Below are 23928 nucleotides of genomic sequence, written 5' to 3'. Positions count from 1 at the left end.
ATGATATGCCTTGGGTAATAATATTCCTACCTCCTAGAGAGTGACTCTTCATTTGGCCGGATGTTGTGAAGGTGTTTTTCTTTACCATGGAAAGGATCCTACGATCATCCACCACTGTTGTCTTCAGTGGACGTCCAGGCGTCCACGCTCACCAGTGCGTTCTTTTGTTCTTAGAATGTACTAAACTGTTGATTTGGCCACTCCTAATGTTTGAAGGAATAGCCCACACCCGTCCATGAAACAGCTTTTGAGTCAATTGTCCAATTACTTTTGGTCCCTTGAAACAGAGGGTGCTACATATTAAAGAGCTGTAATTCCTAAACCCTTCCTCCAATTTGGATGTGAATACCCTCACTTTAAAGCGGAGAGACAGCACTTTAAGCCCATATTCATTATTTAACTGTAACTTGAATATGTTTTGGTGAACAGACAAATATCTTTTGTATTATTTTGAGACCAGCCTGGTTTTCTTTATATCCTCTAACCATTTTTGTACTATTATTAAAGCAATTCTAGAAAAAAATTACATATATAGTTACATATATAACAAGGGAACACAAGTACCAGTATACATCGAAGGTATACAAAGAGCATTTACATCCTCTAACCATTTCTATGGAAGATTAGCTCATGTCAAGGTGTTGGATAATGGCAAACCAATACATTACAATCCTTGTTGAGGTTTAAAAGTCATAATGATGCACAGTGACGTGTCAAAATAATTAATTTGGAATGTATTTGTACTACATTTATTGGACAGAGAACATTTATTTTTTAGATCAATGGGTGCTATGGTTCAGCAAGATAAAAAAAAGTGCTTTCATTTATGTAGGGTTTGGCAAATAAAATGTTTTTATGTATGGCAAATCTTTTACACCTTAATGTAAGAAAAACCTGGATTTGTATTTTAAAATCAAACTTGAAAATTACTTGAAATTATTGCCATATGTACAAAAAATAGTTTTTTATGTTTGTATACATTTTGTTTTTGTTCTCAATAAAAACAAATCCTGCAAATGAAGAAACAGTGACACCTAGTGCCAGAAATGGACTTTACCACACAGAAAGAACTTCACCTTCATATTGTCTTCGGGACATATTATTTACATTTTTTCCTGTAAAATTCTACAACACAAACACATTTTTTTCTGAATTGTAGATTAAATAATGTAAAAAAATAAAGGAAAAAAAAGTTTTTGCAATGGCGAATTTTAGTCAGCAGGTGGAGCTGTTGCACCTCAGACAAACACTTGTTACCGTAACATTGCACCTGAAGACTATATGAGGTGGAACTAATGGGGCATATTGAAACATATTTGATACTCATTAATTATATTTTTTAAAGATGTCATTTGGTCCTAGCTGAAGCATAAAAGGTAAAAAGAAAGAAATTCTAGATTCTTTTCTCAACAAAATACAATATATAATTATTTATCCAACTGTGTAATAAGTAAATTGGCCTCAAATTGTTAACAATTCCAACAGCACTGATTTGATAATCCCATTACTGCACCAGCTTGCCATGCAAACTTTAACACAGTGGCGGGTATGCTTATCTCCTCCACGCATAAGCACATCCTCACTCTCTCCCCTCTCACACAGTCTCACAAACATGCACACACGTTAATGCACATTCTCACACAGTCACCAAAGCCTGACGGCCCCAGGGATGAAACCACAGCGTCACCTAGCAACGGGACACACAGCCACTGTTTCAATCACCCACTTCAGGAAAAAAACATCAGCTAAGAAATGGCTGCCTGAGCTGAGTATACCAATTTACAGGATCATGCTCATTAGGGACAGAAAGAAAAAAAAAAAAGATTTGACCTCGTTCAATAAGAAACCCTTACTGTTTTCCTTTGCAAAACATTGAACAGAAATACTTACTAATCATTACATCTCAGGAAAGATCGGATTAAGGGGACAGCTGCCATTGTTAAATTGCTTTAAGCGACACTTATGAGGATCCTATTCACAGATGAATACAGATACACAGATGACACTAAACTGCTTCATGGGACCTGTTCTTCCTTGTTGCTGCACAGACAGCTTTATCACCTCATTCAACTTCACTCCCACTGAACCATATACACTAACCACCCTCTAGAATATTCTTCACAACCGCCATGACTTGTGTTTTACATGTACACACCAAAACACATCAAACACACACTTCCTTTGACTCAGGCCAGGGCATAATAGGACGGAACACCTGCCCACATTACTGCCAGTCTGCCACAAACTGTACCCTCTACCAGGGCCAGTGCTGCAAGCACAAACCCAACCGGCCAGGGCAAGCCCACCTGGGTCTCTCAGTACCAGGACACCACATTGGTGATGGGGTTTGGATGGGAGCCAAGTCTCCAAAATTAGACATTGAATAAGACATTGAGGACGTGCCAATTTGATTTTTAAACCGCAATGTCTCTCAGCCAATGCCAAAAACATCTGACAAAGGCCTAAACAGATGTGTCTGTATTCCAAATGACACCCTATTCCCTATGTTGTGCACTGTTTAGTAAATAGGGTGCCATTTGGGGCACACTGTGCCACCAAGTCGGTGGAAACACTGAGGTAAGACTGTACGCTCCCATTAAGTAAACACATAATCAGCATAAATAATATGGGACACTGTATTTAACTGAAGGAGTGGAATGTGCGTTTAATGAGGAATACGTACCTTTTCTTGCTGAACTCCGTTCTTGACAAAAGAATAACTATTACAGCCTACTGTATCTCATATTGACGTTATTCTAACTATTCAACATTAAAAAGGACGGTCCATGAAGGGACAAGTATCACTCATGCCCTTATATACCCGGATCTACAAAGCATCCTTTATTATGATTTTAAAGAGCTTTTGGGATTCACTTTGTATTAAAATGCGCTATATCATCATGTCACAGTCATGTCTGTCAGTTACAGTATAATCACCACTTGTCTAAAGCATTTCAGAATATGTAAGATAGTAAAGGTAAAGGAGACGTTAGCACCAAGTATAAAATCTGCTTCAACCCACTGAGCAAAGGCTGTTTATTATTTTGCTCAGTGAGAAAGGACCACTAGAAAAAAATGCAAACCTCATCAATTAGCTTAGCAGTACATTGTTATTAGCAGTTAAAGGTGGGTGGTGAGGGGGATGACATTAGTGAGTTGGAATGAAAAACAGGTGGTTTCCATGTATCTGTGTGTTGGTGTGAAGCAGGCGTCATCAAGCAAGCACACGCGCAGTGGAGTGGTGGGGTGGAGGGTGAAGGTGTCACTCAAGCCAAATCCAAACATCACACAGAGTCATTGTGGCTGCAACAGCCCTTAAAAGGGGTCAATCAGATTTATTGTCAAATTCTGAAAACTTTGTTTTTGTACACAAAACCCCCTGCATTTAATGGCCAGTTTATTATTAGGTACACCAACCGGTTTACAGTACTGGATCAGTGTACCTAATAAGTCTCGGTTTATGGTTAATGATGAATTTATCCGGCAGGTACAGTCAAAATATGAACAGCCTTGTCATTGGCAATCATGCAGCGATGGAATAAAAACACTTGTATTTCAAAACAAACAGATAAGCAAAAAAAACAAAGTGCATATTAATACCATACCAATTTATTACATTTCTAAAATAATCAACATCGTGTTAAGATAAAACTGGTGAACAGATTAGAGATGTGTGGTTAAAGTTATTTTAAATAGACAAAGGGTTAAAGCTGAGAATTTAACAGTTAATAACATGGTTTAAATTAACAAAACAAAAGCAGCCCCAGACTTTAATCGAAACATACACTTTGTGCTCTTGGCTTCTACAAATAAAAAGGCAAAAATGTCAAACCACAGAGAAAACTGCAGTATAGCAAAATAAGTCAGTAATAAACTGTGGTCCTAGTAAGAAAATGGTCCCGAAAAACAAGAAATAGAACAATACGACCTTATGTGAACGTTCCTCGCTCCCTAAACTACGAATGTCAACAGAGGAGAGACACCGACTGCCTTTAGGTGGCGAACCCGAGCAGCACCATATCGCTGAGTTAGGTTGGACTGATTCCAGGTCAGGTATGAGTATTGAAACGTTGTGCAGAACTTATCATCACTTGTTATCCAGTCTTAGGAGTTGCTCCTTACCATTGACTGTTCGAGACTTCAACTGGCCATCCTCTTCCACCTCCACACTCTCCTGGCCGTTCTCCACAATCCTACGAGACAAAACAGAGTTCGGACAAAAGACAAAAGGTTATTTCGGGCAGGAAAATTCTAGCACTTTTTCCAGATTTTCCAGTGACTAGAATTGTGCAACTTCGGGGTTATTTTATTCCTCAGACTCATTGTCATTGAATATTCAAGAACTGTCTTGGTGAAATTTGACTAAAGCCTAGGTGAGGACGACAAGCAAACTAGCCATCCGGTTGTGGCTGTGCCAACAGAATGACAGTAACTAGCTGTGCTGTACCGTTTTGTTGTGATTTTTCTGCCGTTGATAAACTTGGTGGAGGTGGACACAGAGCGAAAGTTGCCCATCCCTCCTCCTCCTCGTCCACCACCAAATGATGAAGAGGAAAACGAGGTGAAGCCACCTCCTCCCATATGTCCGAGGGAGGTGAAACCTATAAGACACACATATGTCAGTCTCATACACACTCCAAATCACACTGCTGTCAAAACCAATATGCCAAAGTTTCACCTCTTGACATTTTGATCAACTGTAACAAAGTGCGAAACTTCAGTAGGATAACAACAAGTCAGTTCTCATCCAAGGAAAAGGCACCAGCTGGGCCTGAGGCTGGTTTAGCGTTTGACACACTAGCCACCAGGACTGTATGTGTTCAACTTGCTGCAGGAATCATGCTTCTATGTAAAGATTAGCCCTTGGCATTTCTGTTCTCTCTGTTCTGTCCCTGTGCTTCTGCTCCTATGCAGTCATAAAAACAAATCTGAAATGGAAAGAGTATGGCTTGACCTTTTAGTGTTGGTCTCCTAGAGAAGGCAGTTGATACGTAATCGAGTCACGTTATTTATCTTACTAATTTTTTTGCCGGGGATGGATGCCCCTGAATAAGTTCCTAGTGTCATCAAATCCTAGAAACACCAGACTATAACTGATGACCCCAAAACATGTTCCAGCTCTGCCATGTTGCGAGCAGACCCATAGTAGCATTTCAAATAGATGGCACCAGTCAAATTAGATGATAGGCAGTGCAAAAGTGCAGTGTGTAATAATTTCTGTGAGAACAAAGTTTAGTTCAACCTGAGTTTTAGCAAACACTTAAAAATATTACCGTGCTGCAGGCGAGGCGCACCTGAATCGAACCCCGAGAGGCCCATCCCAAAGGGGGAGAAGCCCCCGAACCCGTGGAAGAAGGGCCCCTCCGTCCTGCTCCGACTCATCCCCTGCTGCCTGCGGCCTCCACCGAAAAAGTCATCAAAGGGGTCGTCTGCTGTGGGGAGGGGACAGAATGACAACACGACCAGTCATCCCAACATGGCAGGCCAAACAAAAGGAAATCCATGAACATACATCTGAGTATATCAACACTGGTAATGTGCTGACCGTGTCCTCAAAGTGCATCGCCTACAGATATTGTGAAAAATAAAAATCTCTCTTCCATTTTCAGCTGGCTGTTCAATAATTGGCAAAAGCACCTAACTCTCAACTATTTAGCGGTTCGTGCTAGTTTTAAGCAGTAAATTATTAGAGTATGGGATGTGGGTCAGAAATGACCCTCGGGGATAGAAAAACACCTGCCCTCCCTGTTACATGGAATAATCCCTGACGGCTCTCCGATCCACCAAACAATGTCATTTCAAAATGTGTTTCTAAAATGGATTGTAAATGCGTGAGGACCCTGGGGACTCAGTCACACTCGCTCTCTTCAGCCAGCCTGGGGGGGGGGGGAACGGTATAAAACCATTAATCACGCTCTGCATAAAGCCGCACTTTAATCCTCTTTGTATTACACTGTGCATCTGTCTGTCCCGGACCACCGTGTCCTGACCCCCACTCAACTGTGCTAGGAGGTCTCTGCTGCCACCGGAACCAACTGTACATCCCAATTAGCAACCCATCTTCTATTGTACATTGTGCATTAATTACTTCAGACCAGAGCTTATGTCTATAGGCCCTGGTAAATAACTGAGCGCTACATAAGGAACAGCCTGCAATTCTGGACGTATCCAAGCATAGATGTTTCTAATAGAGCCAGACCGTAACATATTTTACCATCATCGTGTTTGTGTCCTTTGAACTGACTTATTAATATCAATATGCATTAGTTATGTCCTTAGGATAGGCTGAAATGTAGCATGTACTGATTTTAAAATGGCTTTTGAAAACCGGTGCAGAATCTGTCCAATGACAGACGGTCTGTGTTCAGAAAGGTGTTGATTTGACCAATGAGAGACGTGTTGTAGTAGGGAGTGTATTGGCTCAGCCTGTGGTGTAAAAGCCTGTATCTGCTCAGCGAATGACAACGAGGCAGCCACGGTTCACCCGCACAGCTCTAAATAAGGAGGCAAGCCTTAGAGTGAACGGATATCAGAGCCTACATCATTCAGTTGGAATGCTTTCAAAAATAGCTTCCGTATTAAAACAAGAGCAGTTGTAACAGACACATGTCTGTGTGGATCTGTGTCTGTGTGGATCTGTGTCTGTGTGTGTGTGTGTGTGTGTGTGGATCTGTGTGTATGTGGATCTGTGTCTGTTTGGATCTCTGTGTGTGTGTGTGTGTGTGTGTGTCTGTCTGTCTGTCTGTGTGGATCTGTGTGTGTGTGTGGATCTGTGTGTATGTGGATCTGTGTCTGTGTGAATCTGTGGGTGTGTGGATCTGGATCCGTGGACACACATGAGAAACATATGGTGGGGGGTTACAATTACTCTTGATGTAGGTGTGTGGTGTCAGAGTGTGCTGAATTCTCTGTATTTTTGGACGGCTTAAAAACGTTCTGGTTTTAATGAGCACAAAGTTTAAAAACACAAACAGCAGGGACACATTTGATTAAAATACGAGATATCCCAGCAAATTAGACAAGGTCAACAAGGTAAGACGGGTTTCCTCTGAGAAACACGTAAATGCGTTGGATGTTTGGATTCAACTTTGGTCTGTTTGGTCTCTTCCATGTATCAAAACGCAGCTCGGTACAAACAGCCACATCCACACAGGACAGAGTGCAGCTGTTGCTGTTTACTCCATTGTTGGCAGTGGCCGACAGCATCAGACATCATGTACTAAATGCTGCGGGTAAGAGGATAGTACCTGCCAGACTCACACATATATATATATATATATATAGAGAGAGAGTTTGGCCAGTGAGAGACACTTTCTCCTCCGGTAAGTGATCACTCAGTCTTCAGGGTTGAGCATTTCAGATAGTTATCTAAACTATCAAGACGGCCAGGGAAAGTAGATACGCGATGTGCTAACCCAACAGGGCAAGCTTTAGCTAACGACACACATTATTCTGTATATTCATTCATAAATGACAATCTCATCAGTTCATTGCTTTTTCTTGTGTTTTGTTTCCAGTTTCGCGCGTTTAGCTACAGCTAGTCATTGCATGGGGAATGGTCAAAAGCGCTCTCGTTTTACATTAACATGCGGAGATGAATACACGGCCCTGACACCTGATGGCACAGACGACAACTACGGTCCTGTCTTAGGAGGTGTTCTTGTATGCTACGAAAAGTTCAACTTAAAACGGAGAACATTCACACTGTTTAGAGGCAGGTTAGAGAGCACGGTCAACCCGAACACATATGTCCTAGAGCAGGGGTTTTCAACTCTTACCGTAGAGGTCCAGGGTTTGAGGGTCCTAACAGATGCATTGTGTTCACTTTAGTTGGAGTGAGGCTCAAACTATTTTCCAACTACCCAAGAAGAAGCCTGGTTGATGAAGTGGCAAATTAGTCACATGGGCAGTTTGGAGAGCTTAGGGAAACCACTGCAGTAGCCACTCCAGTCAGAGGCATGGCTGTCTCAACGCCAGCTGGTGCTGGGCTCTGTCAGTGCGCCTGTCAGCCTCTAGAAACAGGACTCCAAGTCCTGATAAAGACTAACGGCACACATGAGAGATCAACAGACTGCTTAACCCCAGCAGGCCTGAATCGTGAGCCATAGCCAGGCCACTAAACAGTTAGACTCTGAAGAGGCTACCACACCATCCGGCTGCAGTGTCTGGAAAGGCCAGCTCATCGTAGTCTGGGTACTCGTATCTTTAGCCTCCGTTGCACTCCCTGATCTTCAGATCGTTTGCCAATGGCAAGGAGAATGGATTGTTAGCTGAACAAGCTGTTACAAAGCCTTACTCACCTTGTCCTGATCGGTCTGCAGTGTAGCAAGTTCTCTGCACAGTAAAACTCATCGTGACAGCTAAAGAATAGTACAGTCACGCAGAACAGCACAGTCTTATCCAGCCCACCAGCCTGACCCAGATTGGCGTGCAATTAGTAACACACTGTCTTCAGGGGTTTAGAATGGGAATTAGTTGTGGGCATCAGACAAGAATTTAAAAAGCACTGACAGCTTTGGTCTACTTCTGCATCTTCATGCTAGCTTAAGTTTGTGTCATCAATGCCATTTGGTGCCTTCTGAAAGTATTCAGAACCCTGCACTTACTCCACACCTTTTTTGTGCAATAGACTTAATTCATAATTGATTAAATGTTTTTTTAGTTTGTTTTTTACATCCCATACTCAATAATAACAAAGTGAAAGTCGGTTATTAGGAATGTGTGACAATTTATTGAAAAAGTAAACCGTTTATTCATTATTTTGTGCCTTTGGCAGCAATCACAGTTTCCAGTCTCCTTCGGTGTGCCTCTCCCTGCTTTGCACACCTAGATTTGGGCAGTTTCTCCAAATATTTCTTGGCTGTGTAACTGGTTATCGTGCTAAAAGAAGAATGTTTGCCTCAGTTTTAGACCCTGTGCACTAAGGATCAGTTTTTCTTCGAGGGCCTCTAGTTCACCCTTCCTTCAAACTGCACCAGTCTCCCATACCGTGCCTCTGACCAAACCCATCGCATGACGCTCCCATCACCTTGCTTCACCATGTGCATGGTATGACCCAGGTAATTTCACCAGATGTAGCACTTGGCATTCAGGCTAATAGGTCATGTACTCTTACAATCTCCAGCTCAGCCAGAAGAGGACAGGCCACCCCTCAATGTCCTGCTCCTTTCTATGTTTCTTTCTAGTCTCCAACCCTATTTGGGAGTTTTTCCTAGCCACTCTGCATCAATTCTTGTTGTTGCTTCTTGTTTGGTGTTTCAGCCTGGGCATCTGTAAAACCGATGTAAAACTGACTGTTTTTAAATTTGTTTGATTAAATAGTTTGATGTTGGTTTTATCAGAACAGATAATATTTTTCCTCATGCTCTTGCAGTCCTTCAGGCATCATGTTGTATGGCTTTTAAATCACTAGGGGCTTCAATCTGGCCAGATAGATGGAGTGCTCCAGAAATGGTGATCCTGGCGGGTTTTCCCATCTCGGCAGAGAAACTCCTCTAAAGTGGCCATTGTTTCTTGGTCTCCTCCCTGACCAAGGGCCTTTTGCCCAGTCAGTTAGTTTGGCTGTACAGCAGTTCCAAACTTCTTCCATTACACAATGAGGTGTATTTACGGATTAAAAAAACTGGCAAATATTTCTGAAAAGTATTTTTGCTCGGTCATTATGGGGTATTTTGTGTGGATGGTAGTCTAAATACAACAAATGTGGTGGAATTGAAGGGTCTAAATAGTTTCTAAAGCACTGCAGCTGTTAAGCCAGAGTACACAGTAATAACACTTTAGTGCTAATAGGGTTTACTGGTAAGACCGCAGGCATTCTCAGCTCAACATCATGTCACATATATCAAACTTGTATTGTTAATCATAATTAAGCCAAAGAGACAGTAACACATTCTCCTGCTCCTTTCCTTCCCTTCATCTAGACTCACTTTGGCATCAGTACAGAGAAGACTTACTGAAGAAATCTGCAAATGGATCTTGGCCCCCGAAGAATTCCCTGAAGACATCCTCTGGATTACGGAATGTGAACCCACCAAAGTGATCATCGTTGTGGTAATGCCCACCTGGAATCAACAGACAAGACTCTTCAACAAAGAATGTACAATGGCAGTAAATGAAAGATGGCCAAGCAACATATTCCTGAACATCCAATTATTCTAAGGCACAGTGATGTAGCATGGAACTATTTCAACATCTGATGGTTTTGAGTGTTTAACACTTACACTGACCCAATCTAGCAAAAACAAAACACAATGTTAGCTAGCATGAGTCAATGATAACACCGCATCAGATAATGCATATTTATAACCTTGAAATGTCCTAGAGTGGCTCTGAGGTACTTGAAACATGAACAATAGAATTTCTACCTCCTCCTCCTCCACCTCCGTTTCCTGTTAGACCTTCTTTGCCATATCGGTCATAAATGTTCCTCTTGTTTGCTAGAGAAAACAAAAGAGAAAATAAGAGAATAGTAAGAGAATAGTCATTGTGTGTGTGCCCTAAAATGGTTCCCCATTCTTTATAAAGCATACTACTTTTACCCTTAGCCCTTATAGTTCAAAAGTAGTGCACTATATCAGAGCTGTGATTATTGTGCTATTTTTGTGAATTTATAGGAACCAATTACACTCACCTAAAGGATTATTAGGAACACCATACTAATACTGTGTTTGACCCCCTTTCGCCTTCAGAACTGCCTTAATTCTACAAGGCATTGATTCAACAAGGTGCTGAAAGCATTCTTTAGAAATGTTGGCCCATATTGATAAGATAGCATCTTGCAGTTGATGGAGATTTGTGGGATGCACATCCAGAGCACGAAGCTCCCGTTCCACCACATCACAAAGATGCTCTACTGGGTTGAGATCTGGTGATTGTGGGGGCCATTTCAGTACAGTGAACTCATGTTCAAGAAACCAATTTGAAATGATTCGAGCTTTGTTATGGTGCATTATCCTGCTGGAAGTAGCCATCAGAGGATAGGTACATAGTGGTCATAAAGGGATGGACATGGTCAGAAACAATGCTCAGGTAGGCCGTGGCATTTAAACGATGCCCAATTGGCACTAAGGGGCCTAAAGTGTGCCAAGAAAACATCCCCCACACCATTACACCACCACCACCAGCCTGCACAGTGGTAACAAGGCATGATGGATCCATGTTCTCATTCTGTTCTCGCCAAATTCTGACTCTACCATCTGAATGTCTCAACAGAAATCGAGACTCATCAGACCAGGCAACATTCTTCCAGTCTTCAACTGTCCAATTTTGGTGAGCTCGTGCAAATTGTAGCCTCTTTTTCCTATTTGTAGTGGAGATGAGTGGTACCCAGTGGGGTCTTCTGCTGTTGTAGCCCATCCGCCTCAAGGTTGTGCGTGTTGTGGCTTCACAAATGCTTTGCTGCATACCTCGGTTGTAACGAGTGGTTATTTCAGTCAAAGTTGCTCTTCTATCAGCTTGAATCAGTCGGCCCATTCTCCTCTGACCTCTAGCATCAACAAGGCATTTTCGCCCACAGGACTTTGTAAACCCTTGTAATGGTTGTGCATGAAAATCCCAGTAACTGAGCAGATTGTGAAATACTCAGACTGGCCCGTCTGGCACCAACAACCATGCCACGCTCAAAATTGCTTAAATCACCTTTCTTTCCCATTCTGATTTCCAGATTGGTTCACATTTTGGATAAAAACAAAGGATGCCTTCAGCCCACAATGTCACGGCCAACATAACCATCCGTAATATTATGGGCAATCATCTTGTGGGAGACATTGGGTCTTATGATTGCACTGCATGGATGTTTACTGGTCAAGAAACGACCCCATTTTACAGGACCGGGGGCACCCTAGGGTGTAAACACTGTTCCCTGATGATGTTCCAATATTCCAGGATGATGATGCCCCCATACACACGGCTAAACATATTCAAGAGTGGTTCCCACAAAGATACAACGGAGGTTGCCAAGTTAATGTATTACAGCAAGCAAATAAAACATTATTCATTTGTTGGTCATTTATACCTACAATGCTGATCGGTCATGCTACAGTAACACATTTTTTTTGTGGAAACCAGTTACCACAAATCATGAGTAATTCAACTTAAAGTATTTCAGTGATTACAATAAAAAAATTAAAATCATACAAGTGGATAAATCTAAATACATAATCATTAGCAAATGGTTTTGAAGGGCTCTTAGATATGCTTCTTGGAATATCCAACCTAGAATTAAATGCATGAGGAACATGGAATCACCATAAAATTTGAGAAGGCCTCTTGTGGAGCTTTAGACAGTTTAACAAACATGTGCAAGGCATTCATTATTAAAGTAGCAAATGTTTACATTTATTGTAAAATTATTGTTCATAGGTGGAGGACTGACTGACTGACTGACTGACTGTCTCCATAGTTTGCTATTCCTCTTGGGTGCAGTATAGTACTAAGCAACAAAATGATAATAAAATACTACTCCAAAAGTAATTACAGTTTTTCTACACAATCACAGGATTAAGTTATAACAGTTGTAACACAAGTTAACACAAATAATTTTTTTAACATTGAAAACATTAAATGCAAATGTCTTCTGGTCATTCATGCTTGTCTTTATGCTAGTAGTACAGTAAAGATCTTACAAATGACCTTTACTGTTTCTGTGAACAGTGAAGGCTCCACAAGAGGCCTTCTCTAATTTTATGGTGATTCCATGTTCCTCATGCATTTAATTCTACGTTGGATATTCCAAGAAGCATATCTAAGAGCCTTTCAAACCATTTGCTAATGATTATGTATTTAGATTTATTTTACTAGTGTATTTTTTACTCCATCAAGTATTAAGCGGCATATATACAAACAAACACTTGTAAAATAAACATTATGTATTTCCATTCTTGTGGACCAAAAACCCCCATTTATGCTTAAACTAAACTTACCTCAGATTCCTCATGTTTTACTATGCTTGTGAGGACCCCCCCCCCCCCTCAAAAACAACAACACATGCAAACGAACATATATCATATACACACCTAGAGAGGTATTCAATATACATATCCACTTGTATCATTTTTCTTAGAGCTCTATTTTAATAAAAAAAAACATTGCCTTTTATTTAAAACTACTTGATTCAACAACCCTAAATATTAGAATCGTATGTACTGAGGATGCAACGGTACACGGTATGTCTTCGAACCGTTCGGTACGCCCCCTACGGTTCAATACGCACATGTGAACTGCAGAGTTACGACATGCTGGTCATTTTCCAGTAATTTCCAAAACATGCTTATTGTGCTGCAGACTACACGCACGTTGTAGATTCAGATCCACAGAACCAGACACACACTTGTGAACTAGGGCTGTCACAATATCGGATTATTGTGGCCAAAATAATTCACGGTAACAATATTACTGCAGTATCTATAGAAGATTTGAAGTAAAAAATGATATCAGTCAAATTCATCTTTAAAGGTGTTTTTTTTCTCTTTTTGGGAAATGAATTACACTCAAAAAAATGTATGGAGGTGGAGAGAGTCTGTAACCGTAACTCTAGAGAGAGAGAGGGGTTTTTGGAAAAATATTTTTAAAAAATTGCCTAGGGAATGGGTTACGAAAAGGCGTTAATTAAAACTCGTGTGTAGGTCCAATTCCATGCGAATTGGCTACAAAAACAGTCTTTGCAGATCTCTCCCAGGGTTCTAGTGGGGCTAACGAGTTGATTTCAACGCCGGTGCATATGTCCAGTCTCCTTGTTTAAGCACATGCATTGTTGGTCTATAAGTGATATGAATAAGTTATAGAAAAACCGGGTGGGGTATTTGGAAAAATACAACTTTAGTTTTGCCTAGTGAATATGATATAATCGTATGTGTATTATTAACATGATATCACTATTTCATTTTTTAAATATCACGGTTATCGTCAATACCGGTATATAGCGACACCCCTATAGTGACCAGGTGAAGGCAGGCAACCGCTTGGGGTCTCAGGTCATTAGGGGGCTCCTGAGGACTGCCAAACTTTACTCCACAGCAACGTCTCAAAATGTGGCAATCTAGGGGACCGCAACCCACTCCCTCTTAAACAACCAATGGACGATTTGCAATGACATCCCAGTTGGAATCTTCCCCAAAGGCACCCCACATGTTGCCTCCAGGTTTCAGGAAGTTACATTTAAGATGTTTTAAGACCTTGTTGCCACTACGAATAAATTTTTTTCACAAAAGCACCCCACGCAAAAAATACATAAGGACACCAATTCGACTGAAGTACCCCGTTGTTAGAGTAAAAAGCCTACTGCTAACAATAACTTTACTGGCTGTACTTCACGGAACTGTTGTCGGTGATGCAACCAAACACAACTGAGAAATTCCAGACGTTTGAGGTTTTTTGCTGCGTTTTTGTTGTTTTTGTGTTTCTCACACTTTATAAGGGATTCCAAAGATTTAATTCGCATAAATGGGCCAAGTTTGAAAGACTTCTTGCAAAAAACACAGTGGGCTTCGTTTTCTTTCCCTTCAACAGATTTCAACCAAAAAGCAATGTTGCTGTTGTCCAACAACGTTTGACTGAATTTGTACTTTCCCATGGTACCTGCGGGAGGTTTAACAGCCAGTGTCCACTATGTAGCTAGCAATCTACTGCAGGAACAACCATGTTGGGACCAAAGCAGACAATTGTGACGAGTGTTTTGCTGACATCTAACATTCTGAATGAAATTGTGGTTTGTCACTGTGTGCAACCAGAGCTAAAATGCGCTCAGAGAGAAGCAAATTTGAAGAGGTACCACCGTCTTTCAAATCTGCTGTATGGGAACACTTTGGATTCAGCTTCCAATCTGATGAAGAGGTCAAGAAGACCGTAAAAAAAAATACAGCCAGCATGCATTGCTTTGCCACTGTCGGCTACTCGAGTGGGAACACTTCTAACATGATGACGCCATTCATACTGAAACCGTCCTGTTACCGTGTCCCATAAACCACGATACGTACTGAACCGTGGGATCACTGTATGCTTGCATCTCTAGTATATACTATTACTTAGGGAACACGACAGCATTAAAAAAGGTTGTTTTGGAACACAGTCACTGAACTTGAAATAAAGTTGTTACTGTTCGCCAACTGAATGAAAGATCGCTTTGACCTTTGGATAATAATAGCTTCCTGGATATGAAACAGATCCTGCCTTAACCGTATACTTTAATACACAAGTGTTATTTCAAATGGTCTCAGGGGTTCTTAATTTAATGCTTAAGTTTAGTTATGTATTCATAAATCACTTGATTTGGCACTTTGTTGGCAAATTACACTCCCTGAAGTTTACATGTATAAACCTCATCTGTTTTATACATAAGAGCGTTAATTTTAGCCAGCGAACAAAACCTGCTTCCAAGACCTATTTTCAACAACAGAACTGGTTAAAATTACATGTTTTCTCTTAAGTTTCTGTATGCACAAGGCAGTTTCAAGTATACAGAACCAGGTTTATATGAGTAATCACCAGTAGCTGAGTAACTGTATTAAACAGGTTTCTGTCTTGTTCCTACAAATGACCCCATTCTTTATAGATAACGCTCTTGAACCATAGGTGTTTCCTTCAGTCTGGACAGGACCAGGCAGTAACTCAGACATATCAAAAACATTCATTCAAAATGAACCTTTTTCCGAATTAAATATTAAAAATAATATAAAAATGTAATCACAAGGTTTAGTATCCAACCTCTAAGAGCTTTCATAGTCTTCCACCTGTGCTCTTTTTTTCAGTGATAGGGTCAAATCATTTTCTCAAAAGGTGTTGAATGCTGAGAAGAGCTGCAGTCAGAAACCTGAGAGTACACAGAGCTAAAAAGCCTTGGGACAGAGTGTGGAAGCCCAGGTTTATGGTTACTTTAATAAATGTAATAAATTACCACCCCAGTACTTGATAGGAACAAGACAAATGAAAAAAAAACTGAGAAAAAGACTTGAACGCAAAAGAGGATAGTCAAGGAGGAAAGTCAAAGTATGTTCTCCTCAGCACTAATGGCCCAGACCTTATGTGCTTTGAAGGCTGACAATTACTGTTGCCTGTGAGCTGCTGTTGCCGGAAGAGCTGTGCATAACAAGGAATCAAACAAGACATTATAGTTCTTTGTTGTGCTGTTGGGTCCAAAATTAGGTCCCAAATGGCAGCCTATTCTATATTTACATCTAAACGTATACTAAAAGTCTTACAGGCTAAACATACCCTACTACATCTCAGTTATTTAAAATACATTCATTCGCAATGTTCTGTAACCAACAGACCAAAAATATTTTCTTTGTGTGAACAAAGAAAATACTGATGGTATAGTGACAAGGCAATTCCAAGCAATTTGTACAACATAGACAAGTACAACATAGAACAGTTCATCCCAACAATTCCAGCCCAAAAGCTGACCAATGAATGCACGTATAAGAACCACAGGGTAACAAACAATGCATCTCTCTTGCCAGAATCAATGGTGAAGTACAACTAAACTGTCAGAAAGAGACTCCACAAACTTCAGAAGTCAGAAATGAAGCCTCTGCTCTCAAAAGAAAATATCAAGACACGACTGACATTCACCTGGAAGACCAAAACTACTGGAACAATGAGCTCTGGACAGATGATTCAAAGGTGCAGTTGTTTGCCTTCAATGACAGATGCCATTATTGGCAGAACAAAACTATGCCTTTGAAGAGAAGAAGGTCATATCAATTATAAAGCCTGTAGGTGGAGGCATTTTGGTTTGGGGCTTCTTTGCCATCTCAGGGCCTGGTGACTTTGATCACTGAGTCAACCATGAATTCCTTACTGTATCAGAAAACTCTTGAGAATACGGCCAATAGTCAATAAACTGAAACAATTATTGAATGACACATGGATTTCGCAACAAGACACTGATCCTAAACACACAAGCAAAGCTACATCAGAATGTCTGAAAAAGAAGAAACAGAGGGTGTGAGAATGGATAAATAAATGATGGAAGTATAATCCTTCAGTCTCATTTGTTTAATTAGGTTACCTTTACCTGTCCTTTTTCACATGACTGTAGCTAGGATACATTCCTATCTATAGTGTTATCATGTTAACTTTCTACAGAAAGTTTTAGTATTAACTGTTGTTATATTACCAAAACCATTAACATATAATGGGTTATATGTAAGACCTAGCATAAATACAACCATAAATGACCAGAATAAATCTGCAGTTAATAGTTTTAAATTACTATTTTTGTCTACAAAATGATTCAGTGCCTGAGATATTGCCCATGTAAACTTTCTCTCCAGTCCGTCTATCAGTTTGCATTGACATGTAGTCTCCCCATACTTGGTTTAGACACTCGCAGTACTATTCCCCCACCCCAAACCCACAGAGTTAGTGCCCTTTCAATTAAGAGGTATGCTGCAAATTTGTTATATTAGTAGCCAGCAGTTAGCAATACAATTGTTTTGCTTTATTATAACTTGAATACGGGTTATATTGGTCATATGGAAGCGTTGATGGCATGAAGCAGTGTGTGAGGAAGCAGGGGCCTCTTACCGTCTGACAAGACCTCATAGGCTTCTGAAAGCTCTTTAAACTTCCTCTCTGCATCCTCCTTGTTCTCTGGGTTCTTGTCTGGATGCCACTTGAGTGCCAGCTTTCTGTACCTATAGCAGGGCAAGGAATACACAAATTGTTCATTGTATGTTAATCTACACAGAAATCATTATGCACAAACATGCCCATTCCAGAGACAGTGATATTAACAACCGTGTGCATTGTACATTTAATGACAGCATGTCAGCCTTCATTAAAGACACAACAGAAACTGACTTCAACCATCAATTGACAATATTATCCCATTATTAGTAATGAGACAGAGACATTCAGTGGCTCATGACTGAGGACCAACCCAGAGAAAGAGTGTAAAGTACGAATTCTAAACAATTGGCTACAATACAGCACACAGTTTGAGCAATTAAGAGAGCATTTCCAAAATGATTCTGTAATGCAATTTCACCAATCAAATCACAACCTCCCGTTGTGACACTTACTTGGGAAATAAATTACACTTTTCATGCTCTATGTGATTCACCCTGAATGAACTAAACACCAAGAAGAAAATATGAAAACAACAATAAGAGGACCCATTCCAGCAGCATCGCCCCTGTATCACACTGTTGGTTTGTCTCTGAAGCAGGGTTTGTCCTTGTGTCCCTAGATGCTGCTAGAAGAGGTGTTGGAGGGACAATAGGAGGCACTCTTCTGGCCAAAAGAAGTAGTGATTGCCCTATTGCCCTGGATACATTTACAGTCTAGCATCTATACCATCATAGCTACCTAATTATCTTGAGCTTTCAATTGGCTCATAATTCCCCTCTGCACACTGCCGTATAAAACGTACAAGATTAAAACCTAATCTTATGTAGAGCTTTTGAAGTTAGCACAATGGTGAACTGAGATAAAAAAGAAATCCTCTCATCAAGAGTGACTTAGTTAGTGCATTTAAAATAAATCACTGTATTTGTTACTTCATTTAGTGGTTACATTCTCCATTACAGTTTTTCTCCATTTGTTTGGCCCATTTCCTGAAACAGAAATTACATTCTCAAAACAACATGGACAAACCTCCAAACCACTTGGCAATTGTTCACAACAGAATTTAATTTTTCATTCATTTCATCAAATTGCAAATGTCTAAGTACATGTCTCAATGTCTCAGTACATCTTTGCAAATGATTAAGTACAGGTAGCCTACATTTAGCACAATTTCCAAGTGAATAGATCTTGTTGATCTAAACTGATTGTTGATTCTCACTCTAATGGTTGTTCGCTCAAATAGTGTCACCGTCATTTCATTGTATAAGTCATAACATGCACAATAGTCTGTTCTATTGTCAAAATTAGTCAAGAACATAATATCATGAATACCATATATGAATCCCTTGGAACATTTGATACATTTATTACAGCAATTGACAGTCAGGTGAATGTCCCAGGCCAGCGAGGGGGCAATATAATTATGTGTGCTGCCATATCTGAGAATGTTGTGGCCACTCGCATCCCCAGTCTTGGCCCATACAATACACAGCCACATAAGCTCCTCATCTTCTTGGACCGCCTTCACTTTGATTTGATCCCTGAAAATGAGAGAGGTCTCGTAGGGCCTCACCTACCACAATATGTCATCATATGGGACAATGTGAATTTCGACCGTGGCCCGCTCATCAGGGCCTGGTTCACTACTCATCCAAGGATGGTCATGGTGTTCCTACCACCTTACTCTCCTTTCCTCAATCCTGTTGAGGAGTATTTCTCCGCTTGGAGGTGGAGAGTGTATGAGCATCGGGCTCAAGATCACAGGTCCCTGCTCCATGCAATGGACGCTGCGTGTGAGGATATTACAGAAGATCAGTGTAGGGGACGGTTGCGACATGCACGCCGTTTCTTCCCTCGTTGCATCGCAAGGGAGAATATACACTGTGATGTGGATGAGAATCTGTGGCCAGACAGACAGCAGCGTGTGGATGGCCATGAGGGTGAGGACTGTGGCCAGGGGAGGGAGGGTGAGGACCAGTGAAGAACTGTTAGTTGTGAAACTCCAGCTTTATTTACAGCACTGTAGGCTGCATATCATTTTCATAGTTTTTTGTTTGTGTGTTTATATTACAGTATATTATGCTGTATACATTTTATTTTTACTCTGATGTATGGAAGTTACTTTGTGCGTGAAGGAATATGGTTACACCTTCTTTGGCAGTATGAGTGCAATGTGTGATGTCAAACCTTGGAGGCTACTCTTAACCTGAAATCCTATTAATTTTTTTCAGTTTATACACAATTGTATTCTGTTAGCTAGACAAAAAACAGTACAGGAACCATTGTCAATAAAGGACTGGGCTAAGACTGAAAGGTGGACATGAGGGATATTTCAATAGTCCTCTGCCATAGTGACATTTTGACTTGCAGTGCTTACACAATGCCAAAGGGATGAAGCATTTTGGGGGCACGGACTGTTTAAATGAGAAGGAAATTTAGTTTTGACACTTGAGTGAACTATTTTGGGAGCGATATGAGCTATAGTGTTGTGCTGAACTGGAAGACTGTTTTGCCAAATTATCTTAGAGTTTTGAAAATTTCTGTTTCAAGAAATGAACCAAACTTACATTTTCACTTGTTTACGCTTAAAAAAAAAATCTGACACAAATACGTCAACTAGTCTCGTTCATCTGAATAAAACTATTACAGGGTAATCAGGAAGTGTAAAAACACTCTAAACGTCTGATATGTCAATGTAACGGACTATGGGAGATCACTGGTCATGTAAAGGCAGAGCTTCTTCTAGGCCACCAGTCCAGCCAACAGGCCTGTGGCAGGGACAACAAAGGAGAGGCAGTGTAAACTCCATGGCTCTGTTTCCAGGACAGGGCTTTCTGCTGACACAGCACTTCTTCCTAATTAAACCCTGCCAGTGGCGGACAGTGTCTGTGTCCCAAATGACTATACGGTTCTTTATCAGGAAGAAATAAAAATAGGTTGTCCATTTAATATACAGTGGGCTACTGTGAACTGTTTATCTGAGCAGTAAGTGTAAGCAATATGTAACATTAGATTAAACTGAAATAAATAGGAATACAATAAAGTAAGAAGAGGGCACTTATTTTGGTAGTATGTATGTTTGGACAACTACAATATTTAAAGAAGTACCTTTTAAGGACCTTAAAAAAGATCAATGAAGCACAATAATGCTTAACACTTGTTTGTTTTTGTGATGATTCGCTGTCTCTCCAAAAACAAGTTGCTAAACTAACCAACAGGTAGAGGCTAAAACAGTAAAAAAAAACAATACCAGGAGGCATAGGGGCTGAGGAAGAACACTGCTTTGTTCTAATGGCACGACTCTAATCTGAACCAGATATTCCACAAATGCATTTGCACTTCCAGGTAACATTTCTCAGAAGAACTTATATGCATTAACTGTTTTATTCAGTACCTTTACAGAAGTTTAAACAGTGGTTTTCTTCACTGAGTAATAAATCACAAATATTGAGGTGAAAATGTTTAAATTAGCTTTAAATAAGATTGAGGATAATTTTGTTAAGATCTACTCCATTACAACGCTGTTTCATAATAACATTTTCAAATAATGTAAACCCTATATTTAATAGAAAATATTACAAAGACAACATATGACATTTTATTGTTTCTTGAAAAAATAATGCCTACTTTGAATTTAATGCCAGCAACACATTTAAAAAAATTTGGGACAGAGGCTACAAAATGATTTGGGTATTGACCTTATTGGGTATTAAAAGATCATTCCAGAGAGGAAGGGTCTGTCAGAAGTGAGGATGGGGAGGGGTTCACCACTCTGTGAAAGACCACAATTTAAGAATAACGTTTCTTAACATAAAATTGCTAAGAGTTTGGGGATCTCATCATCTACAGTACATAATATCATTCAAATACTCCAGAGAAATCTCTATATGCAAGGGACAAGGATGAAAACAAATATTGCATGGCCATGATCTTTGGGCCCTCCGGTGGCACTGCTTAAAAACAGACATGATTCTGTAGTGGAAATCATTGCATGGACTCAGGAACACTTCCGAAAACCATTGTTTGTGAACACAGTTCGTCACTGCATCCACAAATGCAAGTTAACACTCTACCATGCAGAGAAGAAACCACATAAAAACAAGATCCAGAAACGATGCTGCCTTCTCTGGGCCCGAGTTCCTTTAAGAAGGACTTATGCAAAGTGAAAAACAGTTCTGTGGTCTTACAAATCAAAATGTGAAATTATTTTTGGAAGCATGGATGCTGCATCCTCCAGGCTGAAGAGGAGAGGGACCATTTGGCTTGTTATCAGCGCACAGTTCAAAAGCCAGCATCCGTGATGGTATGGGGGTGCATTAGATTAGTGCACATGGAATGAGTGACTAGCACATCTGTGAAGGCACCATTCATGCTGAACAATTTATACAGGTTTTGGAGCGACATACACTGCCATCCAGATTACATATTTTTCAGGAAAGGCCTTGCTTATTTCAGCAAGATAATGTCAAACTACATTCGGCACTTATGACAGCAGGGCTCCATAGTAAATGAATCCGGGCGCTAAACTGGCCTGCCTGCATTTCAGATCTGTCCCCCATTGAAAACATTTGGCGCATTATGAAACAGAATATATAGCAAAGGAGACCCCGAACTGTTCAGCTGCTGAAATCCTATATCAAGCAAGAATGGGAATACATTACACTTTCAAAACTACAGCAATTTCGAAGTTCCCAAACGCTTACAGAGTATTGTTAAAATAAGACGTGATGCAACACAGTGGTAAACATGCCCCTGTCCCAACTTTTTTGATGTTGTCCCAATTTCAACTTTTGATGTTGTCTTTGTACTATTTTCAATTAAATATAGGTATAAATGCTTTGCACATCACTGCATTCTGTTTTTATTTGCATTTTACGCAGTGTCCCAACTTTTTTGGAAACAGGGTTGTAGGATTAGAAGTGTCAGCCCAGTGTCATCAAATAGATGGAGTTACACAAGGTACCAAACCTTTTGACCTTTGTCTTGATATTTATATAGGCAAAAGGTCAAATGCAGGATAGTCTGCAACAAGCTGAAAGTCAAAAACAGAGTAAGTACAACTACTGCTTTCATTTAGTGACTTGGTGTCTTATGCTGGACAGTGTAGGCAAGATTAAAACCTAAAGTGAAAAACAGCAGCCAAGGAAAAGATTTCCCCCCGAAAATGTTCCCTTCATGGCTGAATTTGTGTTCTCTATAGCCCTACCCTAAAACTTACCATACCTAACATTCCTAAAGCCTAGTTGCACAAAAGGCAGATCACGATAACAATCATTCTGCCTTTTTCAAAGACAACTCTGTCTGTCTGTCATTCTCAACATATTACTGGCAAAACAAAAAGCCCAACAATCATCACTTCTCAAATTACAATAGATAACATTGGACACAGGAGCTGCTGAGTATGTCTGTTTGTATGTGTATGTGTATGTATGCGTGTGTGTGAGTGTGTGTGTGTATGTATCCATGTATCTATGTGTGTACCCATTTGCCTGTGTGCATGTTTTTACAGAACGTTGAGACAAGGCGCTCATCAAGGTTACAGGTTCAGGACTGAGAAGAGTGGAAACTTTCTAAAGTATTGCCGTTAGTACTCACTTTCTATTATTAGTCCATTACATCGTAGTGTTCCCCATTACCAACGTCAACACTCATGTAAAAATAGAGGCCATTCTGGACCCCGGTACTCACGCTTTTTTTATGTCCTCCGCCGACGCGTTTTTCTGGACTCCTAAGATCTGATAGTATTCTGTCATGGCTGTTTTTCCTCTGTGAATCCTTCTGCTAGTCAGCAGTCCTCAGGCCGTTGCTCTACAGACAAAATAAAGTCAATGTTCAAAAACAAACCCCTGAATAGGAACTCCAGGCGGCGGTGACAGAGGTTGCCATGCGGCACAGCACCCCTTCCTCCCCTCAAAGTCAGAAAAGGGGAAAGTATTTTCGCATGGTGGCAAAACAAAATAATGTAATCAACTTATATAGTAATATAGTCCTTGAGACAGAGACAAACTGTAAAAAACTGAAATTAATTAACAGTCCAATTACTGCTGAATTAGCATATTACATCATCTAAAGTAATTGAACGTTCGTAAAAGCCTCTTTCCCATCACAAAAGTGTGTTTAGGTGCGACTGACTGACTGCTTTTCAAAGAATATAGAAAGAGAGGCTGTATAGAAGTACCTTTAACTTAACTGTTACAAACATAAACAGGAATAAGTAATTTGGGAGGTATTGCCCAGCCAAGCAGTTTAAGAGCAGTTTAAAGTAAAGAGGAGATTTGCTCTCCAACCTGGCAACCTCACATACAAGTAATAAGGATAATTCAGAATCACACTGGAGTAACAGGACAGACATCTTATGGCTTT

General features: G+C 40.3%; 1 protein-coding gene across 7 annotated transcripts in view; it reads right to left on the bottom strand.

The window, feature by feature from the left end:
• The window catches only part of dnajb6b (DnaJ heat shock protein family (Hsp40) member B6b), a 40539-nt gene that overhangs the window by 7563 nt on the left and 9048 nt on the right, over nt 1-23928 (bottom strand). For 2 of the 7 annotated variants that reach the window (XM_029116095.2, XM_029116096.2), the window contains exons 2-8: nt 23254-23373; nt 17524-17633; nt 10365-10436; nt 9954-10061; nt 5274-5432; nt 4448-4601; nt 4123-4193 (exon numbers count right to left, since the gene is read on the bottom strand). In XM_029116095.2, coding sequence (XP_028971928.1) covers nt 4123-4193; nt 4448-4601; nt 5274-5432; nt 9954-10061; nt 10365-10436; nt 17524-17633; nt 23254-23318 — 739 coding nt within the window. In that variant the 5' untranslated portion in view covers nt 23319-23373. Of the gene's footprint in view, nt 1-3300; nt 4194-4447; nt 4602-5273; nt 5433-9953; nt 10062-10364; nt 10437-17523; nt 17634-23253; nt 23374-23928 lie in introns of those variants that run through there. The other 5 variants (XM_029116098.2, XM_029116097.2, XM_029116099.2 and 2 more) reach the window with 5 other exon arrangements.

Source organism: Esox lucius, chromosome 21 (assembly GCF_011004845.1).
Source record: "Esox lucius isolate fEsoLuc1 chromosome 21, fEsoLuc1.pri, whole genome shotgun sequence".
NCBI lineage: Eukaryota > Metazoa > Chordata > Actinopteri > Esociformes > Esocidae > Esox > Esox lucius.
This window is presented reverse-complemented; position numbering and strand designations above follow the sequence as displayed.